Genomic DNA, 27,130 nt, shown 5'->3' on the forward strand with positions numbered 1-27,130 from the left:
TGTATGTTCTTGAAGGGAGAGTTTGCTCAGCTGGAGAGCTAAAGGAGGGTATTGGAGCCCATGAACTGAGAATTATAGTCACTTGTGAGTCACTTGGCATGGGTGCTGGAAACTAAACTCTGGTCCTTTGTAGGAGCTGTACACAATCCTAACCACTGAGCCATCTCTCCAGCTTCACAATTATGGGTCCCTAAATGTAAGCTGTATAGATAGAGATCTTGTTGGTAACGTGCAGTTGATTGATAGCTGTGACAATGAATGACATATTGACATTTAGTTCATTCTTGTGGCTATCGAGGCTATTGAGGAGGGGTAGTGTTAATAAAAAATAAAAACATTTGGTAAAGAATCAACATCTCCCTGCAATCCCAGAACTCTTCAGATAGAGGCAGGAATATCACAGATTGAAGACCAACCTTGGCTACATACTTCAAGGCCAACCTGGGCTGCCAGAAACCGTGTATCAAAACAAGCAAATAACCATCGCTTTCATGGATAACGTAATAGAGCAATAAAATTAATTGCCATTTTTGAAAAGGGGGAAAACCATTTATTCAGTGCCAGAGGAACCGAGGGATATAATTATTACCATTGTACAGCTGGAGAGGCTGAAACACAAGGAGGTCAAGTCACTTTTCCAAGGTCTTGCTGCTGTTAGTAATGTGAGCACTCAGGCCCAGAGGAGAAGGACCCCAAAGCGAGTGTTTTGACTGTCAGTGGGAAAACCACAATAAAAAAGCAGACAGGAAACCTCACTGGTTGATAACTCTTATTTAAATACATTCTAACTTCTTGATAAAAATCTTTGTTCTAATTTATTGTTCACAATGACTATATTTGTTTGTTTCCAGTCTTAATTATAGCTGACAACTTTCCATCTTAAGAGATGTTTAAAATTTTTGCCTATCAGTCCCAAATGCTTAGTTATTTCTCCTTGCCCTTTGGTTATAAATAGACAGACTACCCGAGGACCAGCATTTTGCCTGTGTGAGCACTCTTCACTCAGCTCCTGGAAGTGAGATGCAATCTTCCCTCCATTCCCACAGATGTTGTATCCTCACATCCATGCAACTGCAGATTAAAAATATAACAGCTATTTAGATAGCACATAAATTACATGAAGAATTGTTATAGCCTACAGATTATATGAAATATGGAGAAGTATGTACAAAAGTGTTCCACAGATCTAGGACATTTTATGTAAGGTACTTAAACATCCAAGGATTTTGTTATTTGTGAGGGCTCATAGACCCAGGCTTCAATGGATGCTGAAAACTGACTGTATTTGCCGGTGCCTCTGGGCAGGTGGAGTGTATTGGTAACAATCACTTGAGAGAAACAGTTAGGCTCTGGTTTGTACATGCTTATAGATGTGGGCTACTGTATGTGTGCTGTTTTTACTTTGTTCCTATGGCATCTTCTCACCAGCCTCCTCATTCCCCATTCATACTACCCCACTGTATTATATAAGGATAAATACATCATGTTTTCTATGGTATCTTGCCATGTGTACACCTACTCTTATCAAATGTATACAGAGATAGACACACATGTAAATATGATCCCATACAAAAATGGGATCATATTATATACCTTAAAAATATAGACACTTTCAATCAGTTGTCCCATTCCTGTGAGTCCTTCCCGCTGGTTTGTAAGCTATGTGTCCAGGGTGTTTTCTGCAGCGTTGCTCTAGTCCAAGGAGGGAAGGAAGATCACTGAAAAAATCAAGCTGTATCTACACCATGGGATTCTAAGCAGTCACTACAAAAACCAGTGTGATTTATATCAGAAGTGTCTCCTGTGTAGTCTTCTGCTGTGGAGTGTACTGTGACTATTTCCTTGCTGACAATTTGGTGAGGCTTCTAGAGGGAGAAGAAATAAATGTGAACAGGCCTTGTTTAATTGAAAATCCAGTAGAGTAAATTTCAACACCTGATTTAACTTCCATTTCTTTTCCTCCTAGAGCTGTGAGTGTTTCTCTCTTAATTGACCTTCTGTATTTGGGAAGGGGAAATTCACAGCCTTCAAAGTGTTAAGTTCCTTCTTTTGCCTGGCTTTTCAGCCCTACCGGACCTGCTTCATCATGTACCCCAGGCTGGCCTCCAACTCACAGTAATCCTCCTGCCTCATCCTTACAAGAGTTGAATATAAACATAAGCTACTATGACTGACCCAAACATAGTCTGCGTTTTTGTTTGTGTTGTGTTGTGTTTATGTTTAAGAAAGAGTCTCACTCTGTATGTAGTTCAAGCTAAACTGAAACTCATTGGCTTTGACTCAAAGCAGGCCTCCTGTCTCATCCTCTTAAGGGATGGGATTATAGGCAGGTGTGGTGGCGCACGCCTTTAATCCCAGCATTTGGGAGGCAGAGGCAGGCAGATTTCTGAGTTCGAGGCCAGCCTGGTCTACAGAGTGAGTTCCAGGACAGTCAGGGCTACACAGAGAAACCCTGTCTCGAAAACCCAAAGAGGGGGGGGGGGGAGGGGGGGGAGGGAGGGAGGGAGAGAGAGATGGGATTATAGATACAAGTCACCACCCTAAACTGTAACATGGTCTTTAAAAGTAAATTGAGGGCTGATAAATTGTCAGTTCAGAAACAGTTACTGGAACATTTGGGCACATTTGGTAATAAACTAAGAGGAAATAATCCACACATCTGTGTAACCACACCAACCTTTTGTTCTTGCTTCTGTGCAGATTTGAGAAAGGACGCATCTACACATTCATCGGAGAAGTGGTTGTTTCTGTGAACCCATACAAGGCGCTGAACATCTATGGGAGGGACACTGTCGAGCAGTATAAAGGTCGTGAGCTTTATGAGAGACCTCCTCATCTCTTTGCTATTGCTGACGCTGCTTACAAGGCCATGAAGAGGCGATCAAAAGACACCTGTATTATGATATCAGGTATTTGGAGGGGGCTGTGATTCCAAAGTTGCAAGGTATTTAAAAAAAAATTTTGTACTCAAGAATTTACACAATCGATGAGTTCCTTATATTTTTTTAAGCTTAGAAACCTAAAAAAATTTTATAGGGCCCAAAAAAGTAATGAACACTAAATACCAAATTATTTCTACCATGTTTGATCATCCATTAGTCTTTGTTCTGAAGGCTGAGGCAGGAGGATTGCTTGAACTCTCAAGAGTTCAAGACCAGCCCAAGCAGCATAATAAGGCCTAATCAGATAAAAAGAGTCCACATTGTACTTGCGTGCCTTTTGCTACTTGTAGAAGCACCTAAAGAGTGTCAAATAAAACATAACCAGAGTAGCTCAGATGTTAACAGAATGAAACAAAGTAAATAATGCACTCCTGTGCCTCAAAGTCAGACAGGTTTCTGTCTATTGGTGCTGTGGTGCAGACAGACACAGGTAGAAATGGGCTTCCTGAGCTTGAGACCTAAGCTCTGAAACTCACGGAGCAGAAGGTGAGCTGCATTTCGAATGCGCAGAATAGGAGGCTAGCCACCCACATGGTGCTGAGCCTTTTGCAGCATCCTGCCTAGCCAAAGGAGGGCAAGGAAAGTAGCTTTTCCCGGGGCCCAGGATGGCCTCTCAAACTGTGGGAATCTCTGTCCATGCTAATAATACTTCCCATTTATTTTAGTGGCTTTGTGCTTTTCAAAATATTTTTATGATCATTATTTTATTTTGGTTATCAAAACAACTTTAAGTGGTATGTAGCATAGTTATTTTTCTACTTTACAGATAAGAAAGTTAAGGGTCAAAAGATTAAATAGCTTAGCTTTGGAATTAGAAAGTGATAGCCTAGGAATATGCTGTTTTGTTTTGTTTTTTAAATGTTGAAAACATTTAAAAAGTTGACCAGTTAAACAAATTTATGAACAAAAATAAAGAAGTTCTTTACTTGTTATTTTCATATATTTTTATTCTTTGAGAATTTAATGTAGACAGGGTACTTTTTGCTAATTTTTTATTAGGTATTTCCTTCATTTACATTTCCAATGCTATCCCAAAAGTCCCCCATAACCTCCCCCCCACTCCCCCACCCACCCACTCCTACTTCTTGGCCCTGGCGTTCCCCTGTACTGAGGCATATAAAGTTTGCACGACCAATGGGCCTCTCTTTCCACTGATGGCCGACTAGGCCATCTTCTGATACATATGCAACTAGAGGCATGAGCTCTGGGGGGTACTGATTAGTTCATATTGTTGTTCCACCTATAGGGTTGCAGACCCCTTTAGCTCCTTGGGTACTTTCTCTAGCTCCTCCATTGGGGGCCCTGTGATCCATCCAATAGCTGACTGTGAGCATCCACTTCTGTTTGCTAGGCCCCGGCATAGTCTCACAAGGGACAGCTATATCAGGGTCCTTTCAGCAAAATCTTCTAGAGTATGCATGGTGTCAGCATTTGGAGGCTGATTATGGGATGGATCCCCGGGTATGGCAGTCTCTAGATGGTCCATCCTTTCATCTCAGCTCCAAACTTTGTCTCTGTAACTCCTTCCATGGGTGTTTTGTTCCCAATTCTAAGAAGGGGCAAAGTGTCCACACTATGATCTTCGTTCTTCTTGAGTTTCATGTGTTTTGCAAATTGTATCTTGTATCTTGAGTATACTAAGTTTCTGGGCTAATATCCACTTATCAGTGAGTACATATCATTTGAGTTCTTTTGTGATTGTGTTACCTCACTCAGGATGATGCCCTCCAGGCTCATCCATTTGCCTAGGAATTTCATAAATTCATTCTTTTTAATAGCTGAGTAGTACTCCATTGTGTAAATGTACCACATTTTCTGTATCCATTCCTCTGTTGAGGGGCATCTGGGTTCTTTCCAGCTTCTGGCTATTATAAATAAGGCTGGTATGAACATAGTGGAGCATGTGTCCTTCTTACCAGTTGGAACATCTTCTGGATATATCCCCAGGAGAGGTATTGTGGGATCCTCCGGTAGTACTATGTCCAATTTTCTGAGGAACCGCCAGACTGATTTCCAGAGTGGTTGTACAAGCTTGCAATCCCACCAACAATGTAGGAGTGTTCCTCTTTCTCCACATCCTCACCAGCATCTGCTGTCACCTGAATTTTTGATCTTTGCCATTCTGACTGGTGTGAGGTGGAATCTCAGGGTTGTTTTGATTTGCATTTCCCTGATGATTAAGGATGCTGAACATTTTTTTCAGGTGCTTCTCAGCCATTTGGTATTCCTCAGGTGAGAATTCTTTGTTTAGCTCTGAGCCCCATTTTTAAATGGGGTTATTTGATTTTCTGGAGTCCACCTTCTTGAGTTCTTTATATATACTGGATATTAGTCCCCTATCTGATTTAGGATAGGTAAAGATCTTTTCCCAATCTGTTGGTGACCTTTTTGTCTTATTGACGGTGTCTTTTGCCTTACAGAAGCTTTGCAATTTTATGAGGTCCCATTTGTCAATTCTCAATCTTACAGCACAAGCCATTGCTGTTCTATTCAGGATTTTTTCCCCTGTGCCCATATCTTTGAGGCTTTTCCCCATTTCCTCCTCTATAAGTTTCACTGTCTCTGGTTTTATGTGGAGTTCCTTGATCCACTTAGATTTGACCTTAGTACAAGGAGATAGGAATGGATCAATTCGCATTCTTCTACATGATAACCGCCAGTTGTGCCAGCACCATTTGTTGAAAATGCTGTCTTTTTTCCACTGGATGGTTTTAGCTCCCTTGTCAATGATCAAGTGACCATAGGTGTGGGTTCATTTTTGGGTCTTCAATTCTATTCCATTGGTCTACTTGTCTGTCGTTATACCAGTACCATGCAGTTTTTATCACAATTGCTCTGTAGTAGAGCTTTAGGTCAAGCATGGTGATTCCACCAGAGGTTCTTTTATCCTTGAGAAGAGTTTTTGCTATCCTAGGTTTTTTGTTATTCCAGATGAATTTGCAGATTACCCTTTCTAATTCATTGAAGAATTGATTTGGAATTTTGATGGGTATTGCATTGTATCTGTAGATTGCTTTTGGCAAGATAGCCATTTTTACTATATTGATCCTGCCAATCCATGAGCATGGGAGATCTTTCCATCTTCTGAGATCTTCTTTTAATTTCTTTCTTCAGAGACTGAAGTTCTTATCATACAGATCTTTCACTTCCTTAGTTAGAGTCATGCCAAGGTATTTTATAATATTTGTGACTATTGTGAAAGGTGTTGTTTCCCTAATTTTTTTCTCAGCCTGTTTATCCTTTGTGTAGAGAAAGGCCATTGACTTGTTTGAGTTAACTTTATATCCAGCTGCTTCACTGAAGCTGTTTATCAGGTTTAGGATTTCTCTGGTCATCTTAGTCAGGGTTTCTATTCCTGCACAAACATCATGACCAAGAAGCAAATTGGGGAGTAAAGGGTTTATTCGGCTTACACTTCCATACTGCTGTTCATCACCAAGGAAGTCAGGACTGGAACTCAAGCAGGTCAGAAAGCAAGAGCTGATGCAGAGGTCATGGAGGGATGTTCATTACTGGCTTGCCTCCCCTGGGTTTCTCAGCCTGCTCTCTTATAGAACCCAAGACTACCAGCCCAGAGATGGTCCCATCCACAAGGGGTCTTTCCCTCTTGATCACTAATTGAGAAAATGCCTTACAGTTGGATCTCATGAAGCCATTTCCTCAACTGAAGCTCCTTTCTCTGTGATAACTCCAGCTGTGTCAAGTTGACAAAAAGTAGCCAGTACACTGGTGGAACTTTTAGGGTTACTTATATATACTATCATATCATCTGCAAAAGGTGATATTTTGACTTCTTCCTTTCCAATTTGTATCCCCTTGATCTCCTTTTATTGTCGATTGCTCTGGCTAGGACTTCAAGTACTATGTTGAATAGGTAGGGAGAAAGTGGGCAGCCTTGTCTACTCCCTGATTTTAGTGGGATTGCTTCCAGCTTCTCACCATTTACTTTGATGTTGCCTATTAGTTTGCTGTAAATTGCTTTTATCATGTTTAGGTATGGGCCTCGAATTCCTGATCTTTCCAAGACTTTTATCATGAATGGGTGTTGGATTTTGTCAAATGCTTTCTCAGCATCTAAGGAGATGATCAAGTGGTTTTTGTCTTTGAGTTTGTTTATATAATGGATTACGTTGATGGATTTCCATATATTAAACCATCCCTGCATCCCTGGAATGAAACCTACTTGGTCAGGATGGATGATTGTTTTGATGTGTTCTTGGATTCGTTTAGCAAGAATTTTACTGAGTATTTTTGCATCGATATTCATAAGGGAAATTGGTCTGAAGTTCTCTATCTTTGTTGGATCTTTCTGTGGTTTAGGTATCAGAGTAATTGTGACTTCGTAGAATGAATTGGGTAGAGTACCTTCTTCTGCTTCTATTTTGTGGAATAGTTTGTGCAGAACTGGAATTAGATCTTCTTTGAAGGTCTGATAGAACTCTGCACTAAACCCATCTGGTCCTGGGTTTTGTTTTTTGTTTTTGTTTTTGTTTTTGTTTTTTGGTTGGGAGACTATTAATGACTGCTTCTATTTCTTTAGGGGATATAGGACTGTTTAGATCATTAACCTGATCCTGATTTAACTTTGGTACCTGGTATCTGTCTAGAAATTTGTCCATTTCATCCAGGTTTTCCAGTTTTGTTGAGGATAGCCTTTTGTAGAAGGATCTAATGGTGTTTTGGATTTCTTCAGGATCTGTTTTTATGTCTCCCTTTTCATTTCTGATTTTGTTAATTAGGATGCTGTCCCTGTGCCCTCTAGTGAGTCTGGCTAAGGGTTTATCTATCTTGTTGATTTTCTCAAAGAACCAGCTCCTCGTTTGGTTGATTCTTTGAATAGTTCTTCTTGTTTCCACTTGGTTGATTTCGCCCCTGAGTTTGATTATTTCCTGCCTTCTACTCCTCTTGGGTGAATTTGCTTCCTTTGTTCTAGAGCTTTTAGGTGTGTTGTCAAGCTGCTAGTGTGTGCTCTCTCTAGTTTCTTTTTGGAGGCACTCAGAGCTATGAGTTTTTCTCTTAGAAATGCCTTCATTGTGTCCCATAAGGTTGGGTATGTTGTGGCTTCATTTTCATTAAACTCTAAAAAGTCTTTAATTTCTTTCTTTATTCCTTCCTTGACCAAGGTACCATTGAGAAGAGTGTTGTTCAGTTTCCACGTGAATGTTGGCTTTCTATTACTCATGTTGTTATTGAAGATCAGCCTTAGCCCATAGTGATCTGCTAGGATGGATGGGACAATTTCAGTATTTTTGTATCTGTTGAAGCCTGTTTTGTGACCAATTATATGGTCAGTTTTGGAGAAGGTACCATGAGGTGCTGAGAAGAAGGTATATCCTTTTGTTTTAGAATAAAAATGTTCTGTAGATATCTGTTAAATCCATTTGTTTCATAACTTCTGTTAGTTTTACTGTGTCCCTGTTTAGTTTCTGTTTCCACGATCTGTCCATTGATGAAAGTGGTGTGTTGAAGTCTCCCACTATTATTGTGTGAGGTGCAATGTGTGCTTTGAGCTTTACTAAAGTTTCTTTAATGAATGTGGCTGCCCTTGCATTTGGAGCATAGATATTCAGAATTGAGAGTTTCTCTTGGAAGATGTTACCTTTGATGAATATGAAGTGCCCCTGCTTGTCTTTTTTGATAACTTTGGGTTGGAAGTTGATTTTATTTGATAATAGAATGGCTACTCCAGCTTGTTTCTTCAGATCATTTTCTTGGAAAATTGTTTTACAGCCTTTCATTCTGAGGTAGTGTCTGTCTTTTTCCCTGAGATGGGTTTCCTGTAAGCAGCAAAATGTTGGGTCCTGTTTGTGTAGCCAGTCTGTTAGTCTATGTCTTTTTATTGGGGAATTGAGTCCATTGATATTAAGAGATATTAAGGCCTTAAATCCAATCAGATAGTAATTGGTCACCCCCCCTAACATTCATACCATTATTGTAGCTCACAGAGTTCATAGCTAAGTAAATATTGATGAACACTAAATATCAGCAGCCTACACAGCACCTTCAGGATACAATGAAAGCAAAGCAAGCAGAAAGAAAGCTTGCAGGCCTGTTCCAGCTTGATTTCTACGTGTCTAGTACAAAGTGTACAGCATCTTCAGTTGTGTGTCGTAGTGTCAAGTCATGGTGAACAACCATGAGCAGTGGCAAGAGCTGTGGTTTTTTGTAGGGGAGGATCCTCTGGGACCCTTCTGATGGGGGGGGGGGGAGTCATGTCCCCCAACATTCCAGAAGCAGCAAATTGTTAGTGTGTGCCCAAGTACATAGTCACACATGCATAAATAAACAAAAATACATAATTATAAGCATATATCTGCTATTACAAAGTTAGTTTTTCCATTCAGCAATGTATAGTGGATATATTTTTCATTAAGGTTTCCATAAAACTAGCACATTCTCTTTAGCAATTCCACTGTGTAATTGTTTTTATCTAATTCTTTATTAATCTATTCACCCAATTTTAGCCATAACATAATTTATTAAAAAATAGTCTTAAAGCCTTGGGAGATTTATACTGTTTGGTTAAACTACTTTTAAGAATATTCCCCTGGGAGAAAGCTCAGTGAGTGAAGTTTTGTTGTTTAAGCTCACAGAAGGAACTTCTCACTGATCTCTCTGCTCCTGCCACGGGTACCTCCCACCACGGGTACCTCCTACCACGGATACCTCCCACCACGGGTACCTCCTACCATGGGTACCTCCCACCAAGGGTACCTCCTACCATGGGTACCTCCCACCAAGGGTACCTCCCACCACGGGTACCTCCCACCAAGGGCACCTCCCACCATGGGTACCTCCCACCACAGGTACCTCCCACCACGGGTACCTCCCACCACCGGTACCTCCCACCACCGGTACCTCCCACCAAGGGTACCTCCCACCAGTGGTACACAGGGTAAATCCTTCCCTGTGGTGCCTTGTGTCTCAAGCTTGGTGTTTTCCTTCTTTACCAAAACTGCTGTAATTTGGTTTAAGACTCTTGGTTTTCTTTTTTTTTTTTTTTTTTTTTTTGATTTTTAATATTTTTATTACATATTTTCCTCAATTACATTTCCAATGCTATCCCAAAAGTCCCCCATAGCGCCCCCCACTTCCCTACCCACCCATTCCCATTCTTTTGGCCCTGGCATTCCCCTATATTGGGGCATATAAAGTTTGCAAGTCCAATGGGCCTCTCTTTCCATTGATGGCCGACTAGGCCATCTTTCGATACATATGCAGCTAGAGACAAGAGCTCCGGGGTTCTGGTTAGTACATCATGTTGTTCCAACAATAGGGTTGCAGATCCCTTTAGCTCCTTGGGTACTTTCTCTAGCTTCTCCATTGGGAGCCCTGTGATACATCCAATAGCTGACTGTGAACATCCACTCCTGTGTTTGCTAGGCCCCGGCATCGTCTCACAAGAGACAGCTATATTTGGGTCCTTTCAGCAAAATCTTGCTAGTGTATGCAATGGTGTCAGCGTTTAGAAGCTGATTATGGGATGGATCCCTGGATACGGCAGTCTCTAGATGGTCCATCCTTTCATCACAGCTCCAAACTTTGTCTCTGTAACTCCTTCCATGGGTGTTTTGTTCCCAATTCTAAGAAGGGGCACAGTGTCCACACTTTGGTCTTCATTCGTCTTGAGTTTCATTCGTTTAGCAAATTGTATCTTATATCTTGGGTATCCTAAGTTTTGGGCTAATATCCACTTATCAGTGAATACATATTGTGTGAGTTCCTCTGTGATTGTGTTACCTCACTCAAGATGATGCCCTCCAGGTCCATCCATTTGGCTAGGAATTTCATAAATTCATTCTTTTTAATAGCTGAGTAGTACTCCATTGTATAAATGTACCATAATTTCTGTATCCATTCCTCTGTTGAGGGACATCTGGGTTCTTTCCAGCTTCTGGCTATTATAAATAGGGCTGCTATGATCATAGTGGAGCATGTGTCCTTTTTACCGGTTGGGACATCTTCTGGATATATGCCCAGGAGAGGTATTGCTGGATCCGGTAGTACTATGTCCAATTTTCTAAGGAACCGCCAGACTGATTTCCAGAGTGGTTGTACAAGCTTGCAATCCCACCAACAATGGAGGAGTGTTCCTCTTTCTCCACATCCTCGCCAGCATCTGCTGTCACCTGAATTTTTGATCTTAGCCATTCTGATTGGTGTGAGGTGGAATCTCAGGGTTGTTTTGATTTGCATTTCCCTGATGATTAAGGATGTTGAACATTTTTTCAGGTGTTTCTCTGCCATTCGGTATTCCTCAGGTGAGAATTCTTTGTTCAGTTCTGAGCCCCATTTTTTAATGGGGTTATTTGACTTTCTGGAGTCCACCTTCTTGAGTTCTTTATATATATTGGATATTAGTCCCTTATCTGATTTAGGATAGGTGAAGATCCTTTCCCAATCTGTTGGTGGTTTTTTTGTCTTATTGATGGTGTCTTTAGCCTTGCAGAAGCTTTGTAGTTTCATGAGGTCCCACTTGTCAATTCTCGATCTTACAGCACAAGCCATTACTGTTCTATTCAGGAATTTTTCCCCTGTGCCCATATCTTCAAGGCTTTTCCCCACTTTCTCCTCTATAAGTTTCAGTGTCTCTGGTTTTATGTGAAGTTCCTTGATCCACTTAGACTTGACCTTAATACAAGGAGATAGGAATGGATCGATTCGCATTCTTCTACATGTTAACAACCAGTTGTGCCAGCACCATTTGTTGAAAATGCTGTCTTTCTTCCACTGGATGTTTTTAGCTCCCTTGTCGAAGATCAAGTGACCATAGGTGTGTGGGTTCATTTCTGGGTCTTCAATTCTATTCCATTGGTCTATTTGTCTGTCACTATACCAGTACCATGCAGTTTTTATCACAATTGCTCTGTAGTAGAGCTTTAGGTCCGGCATGGTGATTCCACCAGAGGTTCTTTTATCCTTGAGAAGAGTTTTTGCTATCCTAGGTTTTTTGTTATTCCAGATGAATTTGCAGATTGCACTTTCTAATTCGTTGAAGAATTGATTTGGAATTTTGATGGGGATTGCATTGAATCTGTAGATTGCTTTTGGCAAGATAGCCATTTTTACAATGTTGATCCTGCCAATCCATGAGCATGGGAGATCTTTCCATCTTTTGAGATCTTCTATAATTTCTTTCTTCAGAGACTTGAAGTTTTTATTATACAGATCTTTCACTTCCTTAGTTAGAGTCACGCCAAGATATTTTATATTATTTGTGACTATTGAGAAGGGTGTTGTTTCCCTAATTTCTTACTCAGCCTGTTTATTCTTTGTGTAGAGAAAGGCCATTGATTTGTTTGAGTTAATTTTATATCCAGCTACTTCACCGAAGCTGTTTATCAGGCTTAGGAGTTCTCTGGTGGAATTTTTAGGGTCACTTATATATACTATCATATCATCTGCAAAAAGTGATATTTTGACTTCATCTTTTCCAATTTGTATCCCTTTGATCTCCTTTTGTTGTCGAATTGCTCTGGCTAGGACTTCAAGTACAATGTTGAATAGGTATGGAGAAAGTGGACAGCCTTGTCTAGTCCCTGATTTTAGAGGGATTGCTTCAAGCTTCTGACCATTTACTTTGATGTTGGCTACTGGTTTGCTGTAGATTGCTTTTATCATGTTTAGGTATGGGCCTTGAATTCCTGATCTTTCCAAGACTTTTATCATGAATGGGTGTTGGATCTTGTCAAATGCTTTTTCCGCATCTAACGAGATGACCATGTGGTTTTTGTCTTTGAGTTTGTTTATATACTGGATTACGTTGATGGATTTCCGTATATTGAACCATCCCTGCATCCCTGGGATGAAGCCTACTTGGTCAGGATGGATGATTGTTTTGATGTGTTCTTGGATTTGGTTAGCAAGAACTTTATTGAGGATTTTTGCATCAGTATTCATAAGGGATATTGGTCTGAAGTTTTCTATCTTTGTTGGGTCTTTTTGTGGTTTAGGTATCAGAGTAATTGTGGCTTCATAGAATGAGTTGGGTAGAGTACCTTCTGTTTCTATTTTGTGGAATAGTTTGTGAAGAACTGGGATTAGATCTTCTTTGAAGGTCTGATAGAACTCTGCACTAAACCCATCTGGTCCTGGGCTTTTTTTAGTTGGGAGACTATTAATGACTGCTTCTATTTCTTTGGGGGATATAGGGCTGTTTAGATCATTAACCTGATCTTGATTCAACTTTGGTACCTGGTATCTGTCTAGGAACTTCTCCATTTCATCCAGGTTCTCCAGTTTTGTTGAGTATAGCCTTTGGTAGAAGGATCTGATGGTGTTTTGGATGTCTTCAGGATCTGTTGTTATGTCTCCTTTTTCATTTCTGATTTTGTTAATTAGGATGCTTTCCCTGTGCCCTCTAGTGAGTCTGGCTAAGGGTTTATCTATCTTGTTGATTTTCTCAAAGAACCAGCTCCTTGATTGGTTGATTCTTTGAATAGTTTTTCTTGTTTCCACTTGGTTGATTTCACCCCTGAGTTTGATTATTTCCTGCCTTCTACTCCTCTTGGGTGAATTTGCTTCCTTTTGTTCTAGTGCTTTTAGGTGTGTTGTCAAGCTGCTAATGTGTGCTCTCTCTAGTTTCCTTTTGGAGGCACTCAGAGCTATGAGTTTTCCTCTTAGAAATGCTTTCATTGCGTCCCATAAGTTTGGGTATGTTGTGGCTTCATTTTCATTGAACTCTAAAAAGTCCTTAATTTCTTTCTTTATTCCTTCCTTGACCAAGGTATCATTGAGAAGAGTGTTGTTCAGTTTCCACGTGAAGGTTGGCTTTCTATTATTTATTTTGTTATTGAAGATCAGCCTTAGACCATGGTGATCTGATAGGATGCATGGGACAATTTCAATATTTTTGTATCTGTTGAGGCCTGCTTTGTGACCAATTATGTGGTCAATTTTGGAGAAGGTACCATGAGGTGCTGAGAAGAAGGTATATCCTTTTGTTTTAGGATAGAATGTTCTGTAGATATCTGCCAGATCCATTTGATTCATAATTTCTGTTAGTTTCACTGTGTCCCTGTTTAGTTTCTGTTTCCATGACCTGTCCATTAGTGAAAGTGGTGTGTTGAAGTCTCCCACTATTATTGTATGAGGTGCAATGTGTGCTTTGAGCTTTACTAAAGTTTCTTTAATGAATGTGGCTGCCTTTGTATTTGGAGCATAGATATTCAGGATTGATAGTTCCTCTTGGAGGATTTTACCTTTGATGAGTATGAAGTGTCCCTCCCTGTCTTTTTTAATGACTTTGGGTTGGAAGTCAATCTTATCAGATATTAGAATGGCTACTCCAGCTTGTTTCTTCATACCATTTGCTTGGAAAATTGTTTTCCAGCCTTTCATTCTGAGGTAGTGTCTATCCTTTTCTCTGAGATGAGTTTCCTGTAAGCAGCAAAATGTTGGGTCTTGTTTGTGTAGCCAGTTTGTTAGTCTATGTCTTTTTATCGGGGAGTTGAGTAGATTGATATTAAGAGATATTAAGGAAAAGTAATTGTTGTTTCCTGTTATTATTGTTGTTAAAGTTGGCATTTTGTTCTTGTGGCTGTCTTCTTTTAGGTTTGTTGAGGGATTACCTTCTTGTTGTTTCTAGGGCGTGGTTCCTGTCCTTGTATTGGTTTTTTTTCTGTTATTATCCTTTGAAGGGCTGGATTCGTGGAGAGATAATGTGTGAATTTGGTTTTGTCGTGGAATACTTTGGTTTCTCCATCTATGTTAATTGAGAGTTTGGCTGGGTATAGTAGCCTGGGCTGGAATTTGTGTTCTTTTAGTGTCTGTATAACATCCGTCCAGGATCTTCTGGCTTTCATAGTCTCTGGTGAAAAATCTGGTGTAATTCTGATAGGCTTTCCTTTATATGTTACTTGGCCTTTTTCTCTTACTGCTTTTAGTATTCTATCTTTATTTAGAGCATTTGTTGTTCTGATTATAATGTGTCGGGAGGTATTTCTTTTCTGGTCCAGTCTATTTGGAGTTCTGTAGGCTTCTTGTATGTTCATGGGCATCTCTTTCTTTAGATTTGGGAAGTTTTCTTCTATAATTTTGTTGAAGATGTTTGCTGGTCCTTTGAGTTGAAAATCTTCATTCTCATCCACTCCTATTATCCGTAGGTTTGGTCTTCTCATTGTGTCCTGTATTTCTTGGATGTTTTGAGTTAGGATCTTTTTGCATTTTACATTTTCCTTGATTGTTGTGCCGATGTTCTCTATGGAATCTTCTGCACCTGAGATTCTCTCTTCCGTCTCTTGTATTCTGTTGCTGATGCTCGTATCTATGGTTCCAGATTTCTTTCCTAGGGTTTCTATCTCCAGTGTTGCCTCATTTTGGGTTTTCTTTATTGTGTCTACTTCCCTTTTTAGGTCTAGTATGGTTTTGTTCATTTCCATCATCTGTTTGGATGTGTTTTCCTGTTTTTCTGTAAGGACTTCTACCTGTTTGATTATGTTATCCTGTTTTTCTTTAAGGATTTGTAACTCTTTAGCAGTGTTCTCCTGCAATTCTTTAAGGGATTTTTGTGCTTCCTCTTTATTGTCTTCTGCCTGTTTATCAGTGTTCTCCTGCATTTCTTTAAGTGTGTTATTAAAGTCCTTCTTGAAGTCCTCTATCATCATCAGGAGATATGCTTTTAAATCCGTGTCTAGCTTTTCCGGTGTGTTGGGGTGCCCTGGACTGGGCGAAGTGGGGGTGCTGGGTTCTGATGATGGTGAGTGGTCTTGGTTTCTGTTGGTAAGATTATTACGTTTACCTTTCGCCATCTGGTAATCTCTGGGGTTAGTTGTTATCGTTGTCACTGTTTAAAGATTGGAGCAGAAGCTGTGTTCCACTCACCAGCAGTCCCAAAATCCTGCGGCGGGGGTCGTGGGTAGCTGGCGGGTGTCAGGCAACCCTGCTCTCCCGCTACCCCGGCGCTGATCCGGCCGGATGAGGCCTGTGGCCCTACTCAGGCCGGTTTCTGCTTCCCTAACTAATGCAGTCTCAGGTCCCGCGCAATTGGATTGGAGCAGAAGCTGTGCTCCACTCACCAGAAGTCTTAAGATCCTGTGGCGGGTGTTGTGGGTAGCTGGCGAGTGTCAGTCGACCCTGTGCCCCAGCTGCCCCGGTGCTTTTCTGACTCTTGGTTTTCTTTCTTTCCTTTTTTTTTCTTTTTCTAAGAGGCTGGATCTGACTGGTATCAGAAGGCATGATCCCTTTCTCAGCTTTCTGAGTAGCTGGGCCTGCAAGCACCTGACTCTGATCTTTGTAACTAATTACTCTATTACCAATAAATTTTAAGAAAACTTTCCTAGACTGGAGAGATGCCTTCGTGGTTAAAAGCACTGGCTGCTCTTCCAAAGGCCCTGCATTCAATTCCCAGCAACCACATGGTGGCTCACAACCATCTATTATGGGATCCAGTGCCCTCTTCTCCAGCCCCCCCCCCAATATATTTTTACTTAACTAAATATTGATTTGAAATGTATAAATTGATTCTGTCATTTTTAAAGACATGTTTCTATCTGGAAGCAGCCCAGGACAAAATAACTTAATAAGAAAGTGGGGAGGGGGACAGAAGAGAGGAGGAGGGTGGCAGAGAAAGGAACACAGAGTTTTAAATGAATAACCATCAAAGGTTTAAGTTGCTTGGTTGACAGTGAGCTTACCCCTGCCCGATTCTTCCCTCTAGGGGAAAGTGGAGCTGGCAAAACAGAGGCCAGTAAGTACATCATGCAGTATATCGCCGCCATCACCAACCCCAGCCAGAGAGCAGAGATAGAAAGGTAAGGCGCCTCAGGAGCACCACTTGGCCAGGCATGGCCTCACCTCGTACGCACACCAGCGGGCCAGGCTTCAGCGGCCAGGCTTCAGCGGGCCGGCAGCAAGCATTTTTTTTTTTTTGATGTGTAAATTGCTTTGATTCTCACATTGCATATTATATCTCTGCTTTTACATCTATTACTTTATCAATTTCCAGTTTTATCAAGTTTTTTTTTTTTTTTTTATTAAAACCACTTTGCAATAGTTGAAGGTGTCCTGGTTCTAGCTAGTTTCCATACTCAGCAGAGCTCTTAGAATTTGCACAGCTTGGCTTTATTGTGCAAGCCTCTGCAGGTTTTGCTCTGTGTTTTTGTTTGTTTTGTTTTGTTTTGTTTTTTTGAGACAGGGTTTCTCTGTGTAGCCCTGGCTGTCCTGGAACTCACTTTGTAGACCAGGCTGGCCTCGAACTCAGAAATCCACCTGCCTCTGCCTCCCAAGTGCTGGGATTAAAGGCGTGCGCCACCACGCCCGGCAACTCTGTGTTTTTTTTTTTAAGTTATGCTCCGAGAGGAACAGGCTCTGGGAGTCGGACCCATGGCCCCCATCACTGTCACAGCTGTAACCTGCTGGTGCTGATGCTGATGCTTGTTTCTACTGAAGCAGCATGACTGGCATGGGCTTTCTTATGCAGTGCAGCCAGTGCAGCCGTGCCTGAGAGGGAGCAGGCACCTTCCTTCAACTCTGATGATGGACATTAGTTTACTGAGGAATCGCAGCTCACCTGTCTGTCACAGGCCGCTCGACAGACAGAATCCAGGCTGCTGGCTGATGTAAAGGAAAAGACTTTAGGCTTGATGATACTTGTGTGGATTTTGCATTTTCATCGTAACTGGATTACCCAGTCAAAAGAGGCCTTCTAAAATAAAATATAAAATGTGGCCTATTCCCACTTCTGGTTTTTTAACATTTGATCAAATTTTTGTAATTTCTTTTGAATCTCAGGAGAGTAGCTAGCTGAGAACTAAATTACTTTCATTTTTACATAGCAGATAAGGCTTATGCAAATTTACTGTCATTCCTGAGCATGTTGGGCTCTGTGGTCTCATGGGGACCTTGGTAAGCAAGCAGTTCCTACACAAATGCCTTTGTAAAGCACACAGTCATTTATGGGCAGAAGTTTGAAGGGTCCGTTGCAGGATTGGGGGACGATGGTCCACTACTCAGGTTATGTCGGAGGCCAGGTTCTTTCCTCCAGTGTGACTGTGAGAGGAATCTTGTCAGTGAACTAGAAACACAGACGTAAGGGCTAGGATGACAGTAAGATCATCCAGTTTTCTAAGTGTCTTCTTATCTGAATTTTTTATAATAACTTTGATGTATTTTCATTAAAGAGTGAAGAATATGTTGCTGAAGTCAAACTGCGTTTTGGAAGCTTTTGGAAATGCCAAAACCAACCGTAATGACAATTCCAGCAGGTTTGGGAAATACATGGATATCAACTTTGACTTCAAGGGAGACCCCATTGGGGGCCATATTAATAACTACCTGCTGGAAAAGGTGTGTGTGCTAGACTTCTAGGGTGATGCTTGTGAGAGCTCAGGGTCTAAAAACAGTATTTGTGAAATTGCATTTATTGCTTTAAAGGACTATTTAATCCTATTACCTGTCTCCACGTCTGCCTTCCATGGTAAGGTACTCACCTCCCGTGTCCTCACATGAACACTTAGTGCATTGAGTCAGGCATTGTCAGGCAGATTTGGGGTGTGAGTGGGACAGAAGAATGTGTGACAGCTTTTGGGTAAGATCTAATCCAAACTAGTCAAATCTCCTCTCTCTCCCTCCCTCCCTTCCCCTATGTAGCCAAGGCTGGCCTGTACCTCACCATCATCATGTTCCAGCTTCTAAGAGCTCGGGTTGCAGGAGTGCACAGTGATGCCCAGCTTCAGACCTAGACTCTTTTTATGTTACCATCCTCCATCCAGTTTACTTTTACTAAATTGAATTTTTCCTTCTAGTTTCTGCTTGCTGTCTGCAGCAAGACACACATTCATTCCCTCAATCCCATTAAGCCAAACCATGCAGTCACCTCTACCTTGAATTGTGCTTCAGTCAGATGCTTCTCAGTTAAGGGTTTCCCATCCCAGCGGCACCAGAGCATCTTATAGCCCTGCAATTTCTATGTTTATGTGTCATATCAAGGCTAGACTACTAAGGAAATAGGTGCTTTTTCAGAGTCAGTTGGAAAGGAACAGGAAACACTAAGTATTACCCATCTTTCTTCCATAATGTTTCATGATTCCACTGTGTATACATAGTCAATACATGTTGAGCAGTCTTTTTAGAGTGTCTAAGCAGAGTCCCTAGGGCCTGATCATGTTGAGTGAGTTTATTATAGGATATGAGGCATTGCTTTTTGAAACGCCAGCAGACTCTGGACAAGGGAATGTTGAGAATGTTCCTCCCAGCATTCCTTCCCACCCGCCCCACTCAGATCCTTACCACTTGCACATACTGCCTTGAGACTGAAGGTTAAAAAGCAAACAACAAGAACAACAACAAAAACATGGCTTCACTTTTCATGAATATTAAGGAACCATTTTAAACAACATAAAGAATTATCAAAATATTGTCAGGGAAACCATAGAGGACACTCATCTCTGATAAGCTTTGTCCACAGTTTGGTTTTTTGTTTGTTTGGTTGGTTGGTTTTGGTTGGTTGGTTGGTTTGGTTTGATTTTTTACCCCCACCCTCTTCCCCTGAGCTGAGGACCAAACCCAGGGCCTTGTGCTGACTAGGCAAGGGCTCTACCACTGAGCTAGACCTGATCCACTAGCCACAGAGTTTTTTTTAAATGCACAGTGAATACAAGATTCTCTAAGAAAGATGCTTCTTTTTCATTTATACCTATAATTCCAGATTAACCATTTAAAAAAAATTTTTTTTTCTCAGTCTCGTGTGATTGTGCAGCAGCCTGGAGAGCGAAGCTTCCATTCTTTCTATCAGGTTAGTAATCAATTCCTTATGCAGAGAATTGTTTGGCTAGTCATGCAGAGAATCTTTCTTGTGTCCTGTCATCTGTCCTACACCTCCTTGGCTTTCCTGGTCTCCACCACAAATTCCATGTGTGCACAGGCTTTCGCATCCTGAGAGGCTGTGAGTGTGGGCACAGAGAGCTGGTAGGGAACCAGCCAGCCAGCCAGTCAGCCACCCAGGCTGAGCATCACTCACAGTGGAGGTAACAGTGTAATGACTGTGACAGCTGTCAACGCCAGCTACAAATGTTGATTTCAGTCTCTTTTGAATTGAGTTGCTTCTCTTGCTTGAGAGTTCCAGAGATGGAAATGTAAATGTGATTTGCATTGCTCTCGATAGGTGTAAGGCAATATGATTACTTTAAAAACAAGTAAGGATTTATAAATCCAAGGGAGAATTATCCTCTATGCTGTCAACACTCAGAAAAAATAAATAGGCCTTTAGGGAATGTTTTTAGAGTTTGAAACAAACCCTTAAATAACCCTCCTTTGGCACATCTGCAACTCACAGAGCAAGTGTGATATTAATATGATTTTCAAATCTCAAAGTGATATAAACCAAGATCTTTTAAAAATGCTGCTGACCTAATTAAGTAACATTTGGGGGTTTAAAGAATTAAAACCTCCATAGGGTTGGAGATATTTCCATTGGTAAATTGCTTGCTGACCTGAGTTCAGTCCCCAGAACCTGTGTTTTAAAAGTTGTAGGCTTGGAGGTGTCCATGTACAGTCCCAGTGCTAGGTAGGCAGTGACAGTCCTGGGGATTGCTGGTTCCACTCAGAGTGATTGGAACTTAGGGAATGACACAACCCAAAAGCTGGCCTCTCCGCACACATCCATAGGAACACACATGCAGACACATATTTAAAACTTTGAGTTAAAAAGATTGATTTCTGTGTAACTGTCTTTGAAGGTGATTAATGGTGACAATAAAATCATATACACTGTTTGATTAAGTAATTACCTCGATCAATGTCATTCAAATTTTGGTATGTTTGGTTTAAAAAAATCATTTTAAGGTCTTTTAACTGTACATTTGAAGTAAACCAGAGCTTCCTGTTGAATGAAGAATCTTTATGTCAAGGCCTCTTGAAGACATGCTTTACAAACAAAAGGGTAACAACATTGTGTTTCTGTTAACAATTTGCTAGATTTTAGATAAACAGTTTCTCTATAAAATATAAGAATTGTTTATTTCAAGAAGTTACAGCTTTCTGTGAGTATCTTTCCCAGTTGGGTGAAGTTACTAAGATATCTTTAGTCTGAGAACCCCAGCTGGCAGTCACATTGCTTTCTGGATGTGACAGTTGAAACAAAGCTGTGGAGCACACAGGACTCCATGAGACTGTCAGCTGATGCCTCTTCCCCACAATGTTGACTTTTCTGGACTCAGCAGTCTGACACTGCTAAGCTGCAAGCACTTCAGGGCAGGGATCCTGCCTGTCAGATGATGGTATTCGGGGTAAGAACCTTTTAGACGGATCTTGTTGTGAATGTGAATTTTAAGTGCTATTCCTCATGGCTGTGTAACATTCTGCCTGTCTCACTAGATAGAAGCTATTTACCTATAAGTAAAGCCAACAAGACAAAATAAAATCCAGAAATGTCCCCAAAGCATGACCAGGAGGACGTAGCTGTGTGAAGTCTAGAAAAAGAGTGAAGAACTAGGTCACTTCTACAACAGGCCGTTTGACACTTGGGGGTCAGCATCGACCTTGACAGTTGCATTGGCCAGTAGGAACCCTAGAGGGACAGAGCCAACTGAGTATTTACTAAAACAGTATTTATTAGATTGCCTTAGACAATACAGTCCTCAGAGAACTGGAGAAGCTGAAAACCCAATAACAGCTCAACCCATGAAGCAGGTGCCTCAGTAGTTCCAGTCCGGTGCTGAAGGCCTGGAAATATCTGGAGCTGTTGATCTTCCTTGGGACCGTGAAGAAACTGAGTTCTTCTGTCAGCAAGAGAATGTAGTAGCAGTGGTTAAGGCTCCAGCAAAAACAGAGTAGATGAGCTGACTGACAAGATACAAAAACAAACAGCCAGGCTTTTCCCATAGACCTCCTTTTATCTAGACTGCCTACATTTAGGGAGGGTCTTCTCAGTTCAAATAGCCTGACCAAGAACATCTCTCACAGGAACACCTAGCAGCTTTTAGTTGATTCCAAATGCAGTCAAGCTGACAACCAAGATTATCTATCACAGCAATTTCATTTCAATTAAATATTTTTCAGCTCCTCCAGGGAGGTTCTGAGCAGATGCTGCACTCTCTTCACCTGCAGAAGTCACTCTCATCCTACAACTACATCCGTGTGGGGGCACAACTGAAGGTGAGAACCAAGAGGAGGCAGAGGGAGCACAGGCTGTTCACCCAGGCCCTCTGCTGCCCCCATGCAGATGAATGCTTCCTCTGTTCTGCTTTTAAAAAATCTCAGTTCAAAATTTATTCCACCACTGGACTGAAAACCTGGCTAACTAACCTTGCATGGCTATACTGTCCTCATCTCACAGGAAGGTTCCTCTCTGTGTGTTCAGGGTTTTCTCTTAACATCTTTTAATATTTGATCTGACTCCATTTACCTGAAACCATAAAAATCACTGAGCACTAGCAAGCCTTCCTCATAAGAGTTTGTGTGATTTAGCCAAAGGCATGGTGTTATGACAAAATGAAATTTTAAAGCACTTTGATTCATTCTCTCTCTCTCTCTCTCTCTCTCTCTCTCTCTCTCTCTCTCTCTCTCTCTCTCTCTCTCTCTCTTTATTTTGTCTTTCAAGACAGGTAGCCCTGGCTGTCCTAAAGCTCATGCTATAGACTAGGCTGGCCTTGAACTCAGAGATCCACCTGCCTGTGCCTCCCACGTGCTGGGATTAAAGGCATGTGCTACCACTGCCCAGCCTCCACTATTTTAAAGTATTGGTTGTGATTATCCTAGAAACAGTTTTGTGGTCCTTAGGTTGCTCCTTTGTGTTATCTTTCAAAAGGACTCAAGCTTTATCTTCCCTTGCGTGCAATCTCTTGCATACACATCTGCAGGCCCGGTTAGCTCTTTATTTGAATTAGTTTTCCTCTAGTCATCTCATAGCCAGTTTAACAATGTGTTGGTTGAGGAGAGTGTATAAAAGGTAAATATGTGTCGTGGTTCACTGGAGGGGAGAATAGAAATGCAGAGAGTGCTATGGGAGGCTTGGATCACAGTTACTTCCAGGAGGGTAAGATGTGCATATTAGGGCCCTGCATTTCTGTATTTTTAACTTTTCTGTAATAAGAAGTACATTGCCAGCAGGGTACGGTAGCACATGCGGGTGACCACAGTACCAAAGAGGGGGAGACAGAAAGATGATGACTGCACCTGGGTCACATAGCCAGACCACACAGCCAGACTGGCTCACACCAGAGAAGGCACTGGTGATTTTAGTTGGATGAAGAATAAAAAGATCTCTGACAGGAAAGGATGTGAGAAGTGTTATATTTAAATTATTATTTCACTTATGCTAGTTATACCCTCATTACTGGCTTAGCAATATTTTTATTGCTGTTCAAAGAAGTAATTAATTTTCTCTTCCTTGGCATTTAGGTTTGCCACCCTCTTACACTTTTCTAAGAGCAGAAATGTTTGGCTGAAAATGAATTGAAAATTAAACAGAAAAAGGCAATGTTCCAACTTTCTCTGCATTGCTAGAAATACTTAAATATGTATAGAGTATTCTGAAATGAACACTTACAGCTAGCGACTGGGCTATTCTTCTGCAATAAGACCATCTTATTACCAAAATATTTTGTGCCAGGTCATGTAGCCTAATACTAAGTATTAAGTTAACATTTGAACTTCTTTATAAATAAAATTCATCTTTTGTACTGTCTTTATTTGTTTTCTATTTGGACTTTTCCCTTTCTTTTTGACAAATTGTTTGCTCATAGTCAAAATCTAAGCTAGGGCTGGAGAGATGGCTCAGCAGTAAGGAGCATGGCCTGCTCTTGCAGAGAACCCTCATTTGATTTCCAGCACCTACATGGTGGCTCACAACCACCTGTAAGTTCAGCACCAGAGGGTCTGCTATTCTCTTCTGGTCTCCATGGTATCAGGCACATGTGTGGTACACATCATATAACACAGGTAAAAAACCCATACACTTAATTTTAAAAAAGAAAAAGAAAAGAAAATAGCCTAAGACATATGCTTAAGTCCTATTATGCAGCTTATAGTTAGTAATGATTTGTATGTATATTCATTCATAAAAATCACATAACAAACCCTGCTTAAACCTACATTTATTATATACAATATAATTATCCCAAACAATTCTCCCATACAAATATAAATGATTTTAGTACCCATAAAGTATGACATGTATTTTAGTTAATCTTAGGATGTAAGACTCATGTGAAATTAAAATATCTTGGGTCACAGGTAAGAGAAAATCTAGGTAAAGTTTCCCAGAACAGTGATGAATTCGCTGTCCCTGTATGACAGCAAGGGATGGTCAGTTATAATGGCAATATCTGATATTTGAGTATTTTTTGGTGTGGTAAGGACCAGACAACAACCTGTAAGAAGTGTATTAATCTCTCCATGTTATTTATGAAGAGATTAAGGCTCAATAAGGTTAAGCATCCATCTCATAGTGAGAAAACACTGGCAGATGTAGGAGCATGCCTGCTTGTGTCTACAACACAAAGAAATGTGTACTCTTCAGGCAGAGGAGGTTTGGTTTGTATATCCTTTCTTGGTACGTGAGCATCAGGCCAGGGCCCCATCCAGGCATAATGAGCAGTTTGTTGAGAAAAAGCTTAGTCCAGAACTACTTTGGAGAAACGTGTAGTATAAGGAGTTGCCATTTTTTGCTGTAAAATCTGATGGCACAATGGGATATCCCAACCCAGTGTCCGTGTCTCCTAGGGCTCCACATGCATCATTTAGCTCCTGTGCTCCAGTTCGAAGCTATGACTTCTTATCACTTATCACATGAGAGAAATGATGGAGTGTATAGCTCTGGACTACCTAACAGCCGGCTAAGTGACTGCAGCTGGTGGCTTTGCTCTGGGTGCTGCTCTGGGTGCTGCTCTGGGTGCTGCTGGTGGCTTTGCTCTGGGTGCTGTGCTGGGTGCTGCTCTGGATGCTTCTCTGGGTGCTGCTCTGGGTGCTGCTGGTGGCTTTGCTCTGGTTGCTGCTCTGAGTGCTGCTCTGGGTGCTGCTGGAGGCTTTGCTCTGAGTGCTGCTCTGGGTGCTGCTCTGGGTGCTACTCTGGGTGCTGCTGGTGGCCTTGCTCTGGGTGCTGCTTTTCCTCTGCTGGGAACTAAGCCTGATGATACAGTGTGAGAGCTGTTGCCAGCCTGCACAGAGGGCCTGGGAGAGAGAGCTGCCGATGCAGTAGCCAGCCCTGGACCTAAGAGTTCTCACAGTCAGCATTTTCATGTATGACCTCACATCCCATGCCATTGCCTCCATGGAGCATGGAGCTGTGATCTTCAGTGGTGCAGCTCAGGACAGAACTGTTAAGAAAAGTACACAGTGCTTATTTTTAAGTGGCACAAATCTCACACACAAATAGGCCTCATATATCTAAACATTTTCAAAACAAAATAATTTTTTAATATTTGTCTCCTTTAAAATGATTTACTACAAAGGCATCAAGACTTTGGCTAAACACTTTGGTTTTGTAGTTAATGCTCAAGCGAAATGTTTGTGACTTACAGTTTTCTGTTCATGTCCAGTCTTCCATCAATGACGCTGCAGAGTTCAAAGTTGTAGCTGATGCCATGAAAGTAATTGGATTCAAACCCGAGGAGATTCAAACCGTGTATAAAATTTTGGCTGCTATTCTTCACTTGGTGAGTAGGGACTCTCGAAGTGTATTGTCTCCTTGTAGAAACAGGGCAGTCTTGAAGGTTTTGTTCTCTGTTGAAAGTCATTTCCTTTGTGAAAATTTCACCTGTGGCTTTGAAAAGTGTATCCTGGTTTTCTTTGTTATTTTATCTTATAATGGGTTTTCCAAGGCACTGTAGGGTGGGAGACATTGCCCAGTGCACTGAGCCTAACGGTGACAGCATTTGAAACAGATGACTGCATGTGGCCTCCAAGGCACAGACAGCTCATCTGAGACCAGCGCCATAGACCAGATGGCAAAGCTAGCCATGACCTTGACTCCATAACAATATAGACCTTCTGTCAGAGCTGTACACTAAGATGAAAGGATAGACAGGTGTAGAGAAGAGGGAGGGAAGTGTGAGGCGAGGCTTGCAGCGTGTGGACATGCAGCTTTAGGAAGATGTGTACAAATACACTCACCTGAACCTGGAATGTGTCTGAAACTCATTGGAAATGCTGTCTTTTGGTTTTTGTTTTTGACATAGGGAAATTTAAAATTTATAGTAGATGGTGACACACCGCTTATTGAGAATGGCAAGGTTGTGTCTGTCATAGCAGAATTGCTGTCTACTAAGGCAGACATGGTGGAGAAAGCCCTGCTTTACCGGACGGTGGCCACGGGCCGTGACATCATCGACAAACAGCACACGGAACAGGAGGCCAGCTACGGCAGAGACGCCTTTGCCAAGGTGAGACTAGACTTGAACCATGGGTAGCAGCATAACTGAAATTCTCTAAGGATGTGTTCAGACATGCCCGACAGTGGGCTAAGGGCTTTAGGAAACCATGAGACTCTCTGGCCATCATTGTCTCAGTGAATGTCCTGGTTTATCACTGCTAAAAAAGCAAACTAGACCAACTGAGGGAATGAGTGAGTTGAAACTACTACCTCAGCAGAGCATGGCACTAGCATACCTCCCCTGCCTCCTAAGTTCTCCTATCTGCTTCCAGCCACAGGACCTATGCACATGCCACGTCTCTGCTTGGGCTGCTCCTCTCCCATAGTGCCCTGTTTAGTCATGCCTCTGACTCAGCCCAGGTGTCTCTTCTTCAGGGAAGCCTTCCCTGGATTGCCTGAACACAGAATAAATTAGAGTCACTTCAGGAGGGACTGGGGAGATGGCTCAACAATTAAGCTCACTTACTGTTCTTGCATAGGACCCAAGTTCATTTCCCACCACCCATCTGAGCAGCTTAAACTCGCTGTAATTCCAGTACCAGGAAAACCAACACCTCTAAGGGCACCTACACTCACTCACATACAGACACACAGAATAATTTTTAGAAGTCACCTCAGACACTGTGTATATATTCCTTCACCCTATTCACTACACTCCTTGGAGATTATGACTTTCTGTGTACTTAGTGCTGTATTTCCAACAAACTATATATCTGAGTGCCTAGCAAATGTTTAGTGAATAAATTAATAACTTTCTAATCATCTAAGTTCATTTACTCATAGCTCAAAGAAGGAACAGTTTCAGATGTGAGAAGTATAGATGTATCAATGATGTAGTAAGGCGTAGACACATGCTTAGAGAACAGTCTTCAAATACAAA

The 27,130-nt window shown here is 41.4% G+C and overlaps 1 protein-coding gene across 3 annotated transcripts in view; it reads left to right on the forward strand.

Moving 5' to 3' along the window:
• Positions 1-27,130, forward strand: part of Myo1d (myosin ID) — a 303,674-nt gene that overhangs the window by 82,313 nt on the left and 194,231 nt on the right. For all 3 annotated transcript variants that reach the window (XM_085829756.1, XM_021176177.2, XM_085829757.1), the window contains exons 2-8: positions 2,701-2,909; positions 16,600-16,693; positions 18,062-18,227; positions 19,621-19,674; positions 21,939-22,034; positions 25,418-25,534; positions 26,057-26,260. In XM_085829756.1, the coding sequence (XP_085685882.1) occupies positions 2,701-2,909; positions 16,600-16,693; positions 18,062-18,227; positions 19,621-19,674; positions 21,939-22,034; positions 25,418-25,534; positions 26,057-26,260 (940 nt within the window). The remainder of the gene's footprint in view (positions 1-2,700; positions 2,910-16,599; positions 16,694-18,061; positions 18,228-19,620; positions 19,675-21,938; positions 22,035-25,417; positions 25,535-26,056; positions 26,261-27,130) is intronic.

The sequence above is a fragment of the Mus caroli genome, unplaced genomic scaffold (genome assembly GCF_978045245.1).
Source record: "Mus caroli unplaced genomic scaffold, Mus_caroli_1 scaffold_13, whole genome shotgun sequence".
Taxonomy (NCBI): Eukaryota; Metazoa; Chordata; class Mammalia; order Rodentia; family Muridae; genus Mus; species Mus caroli.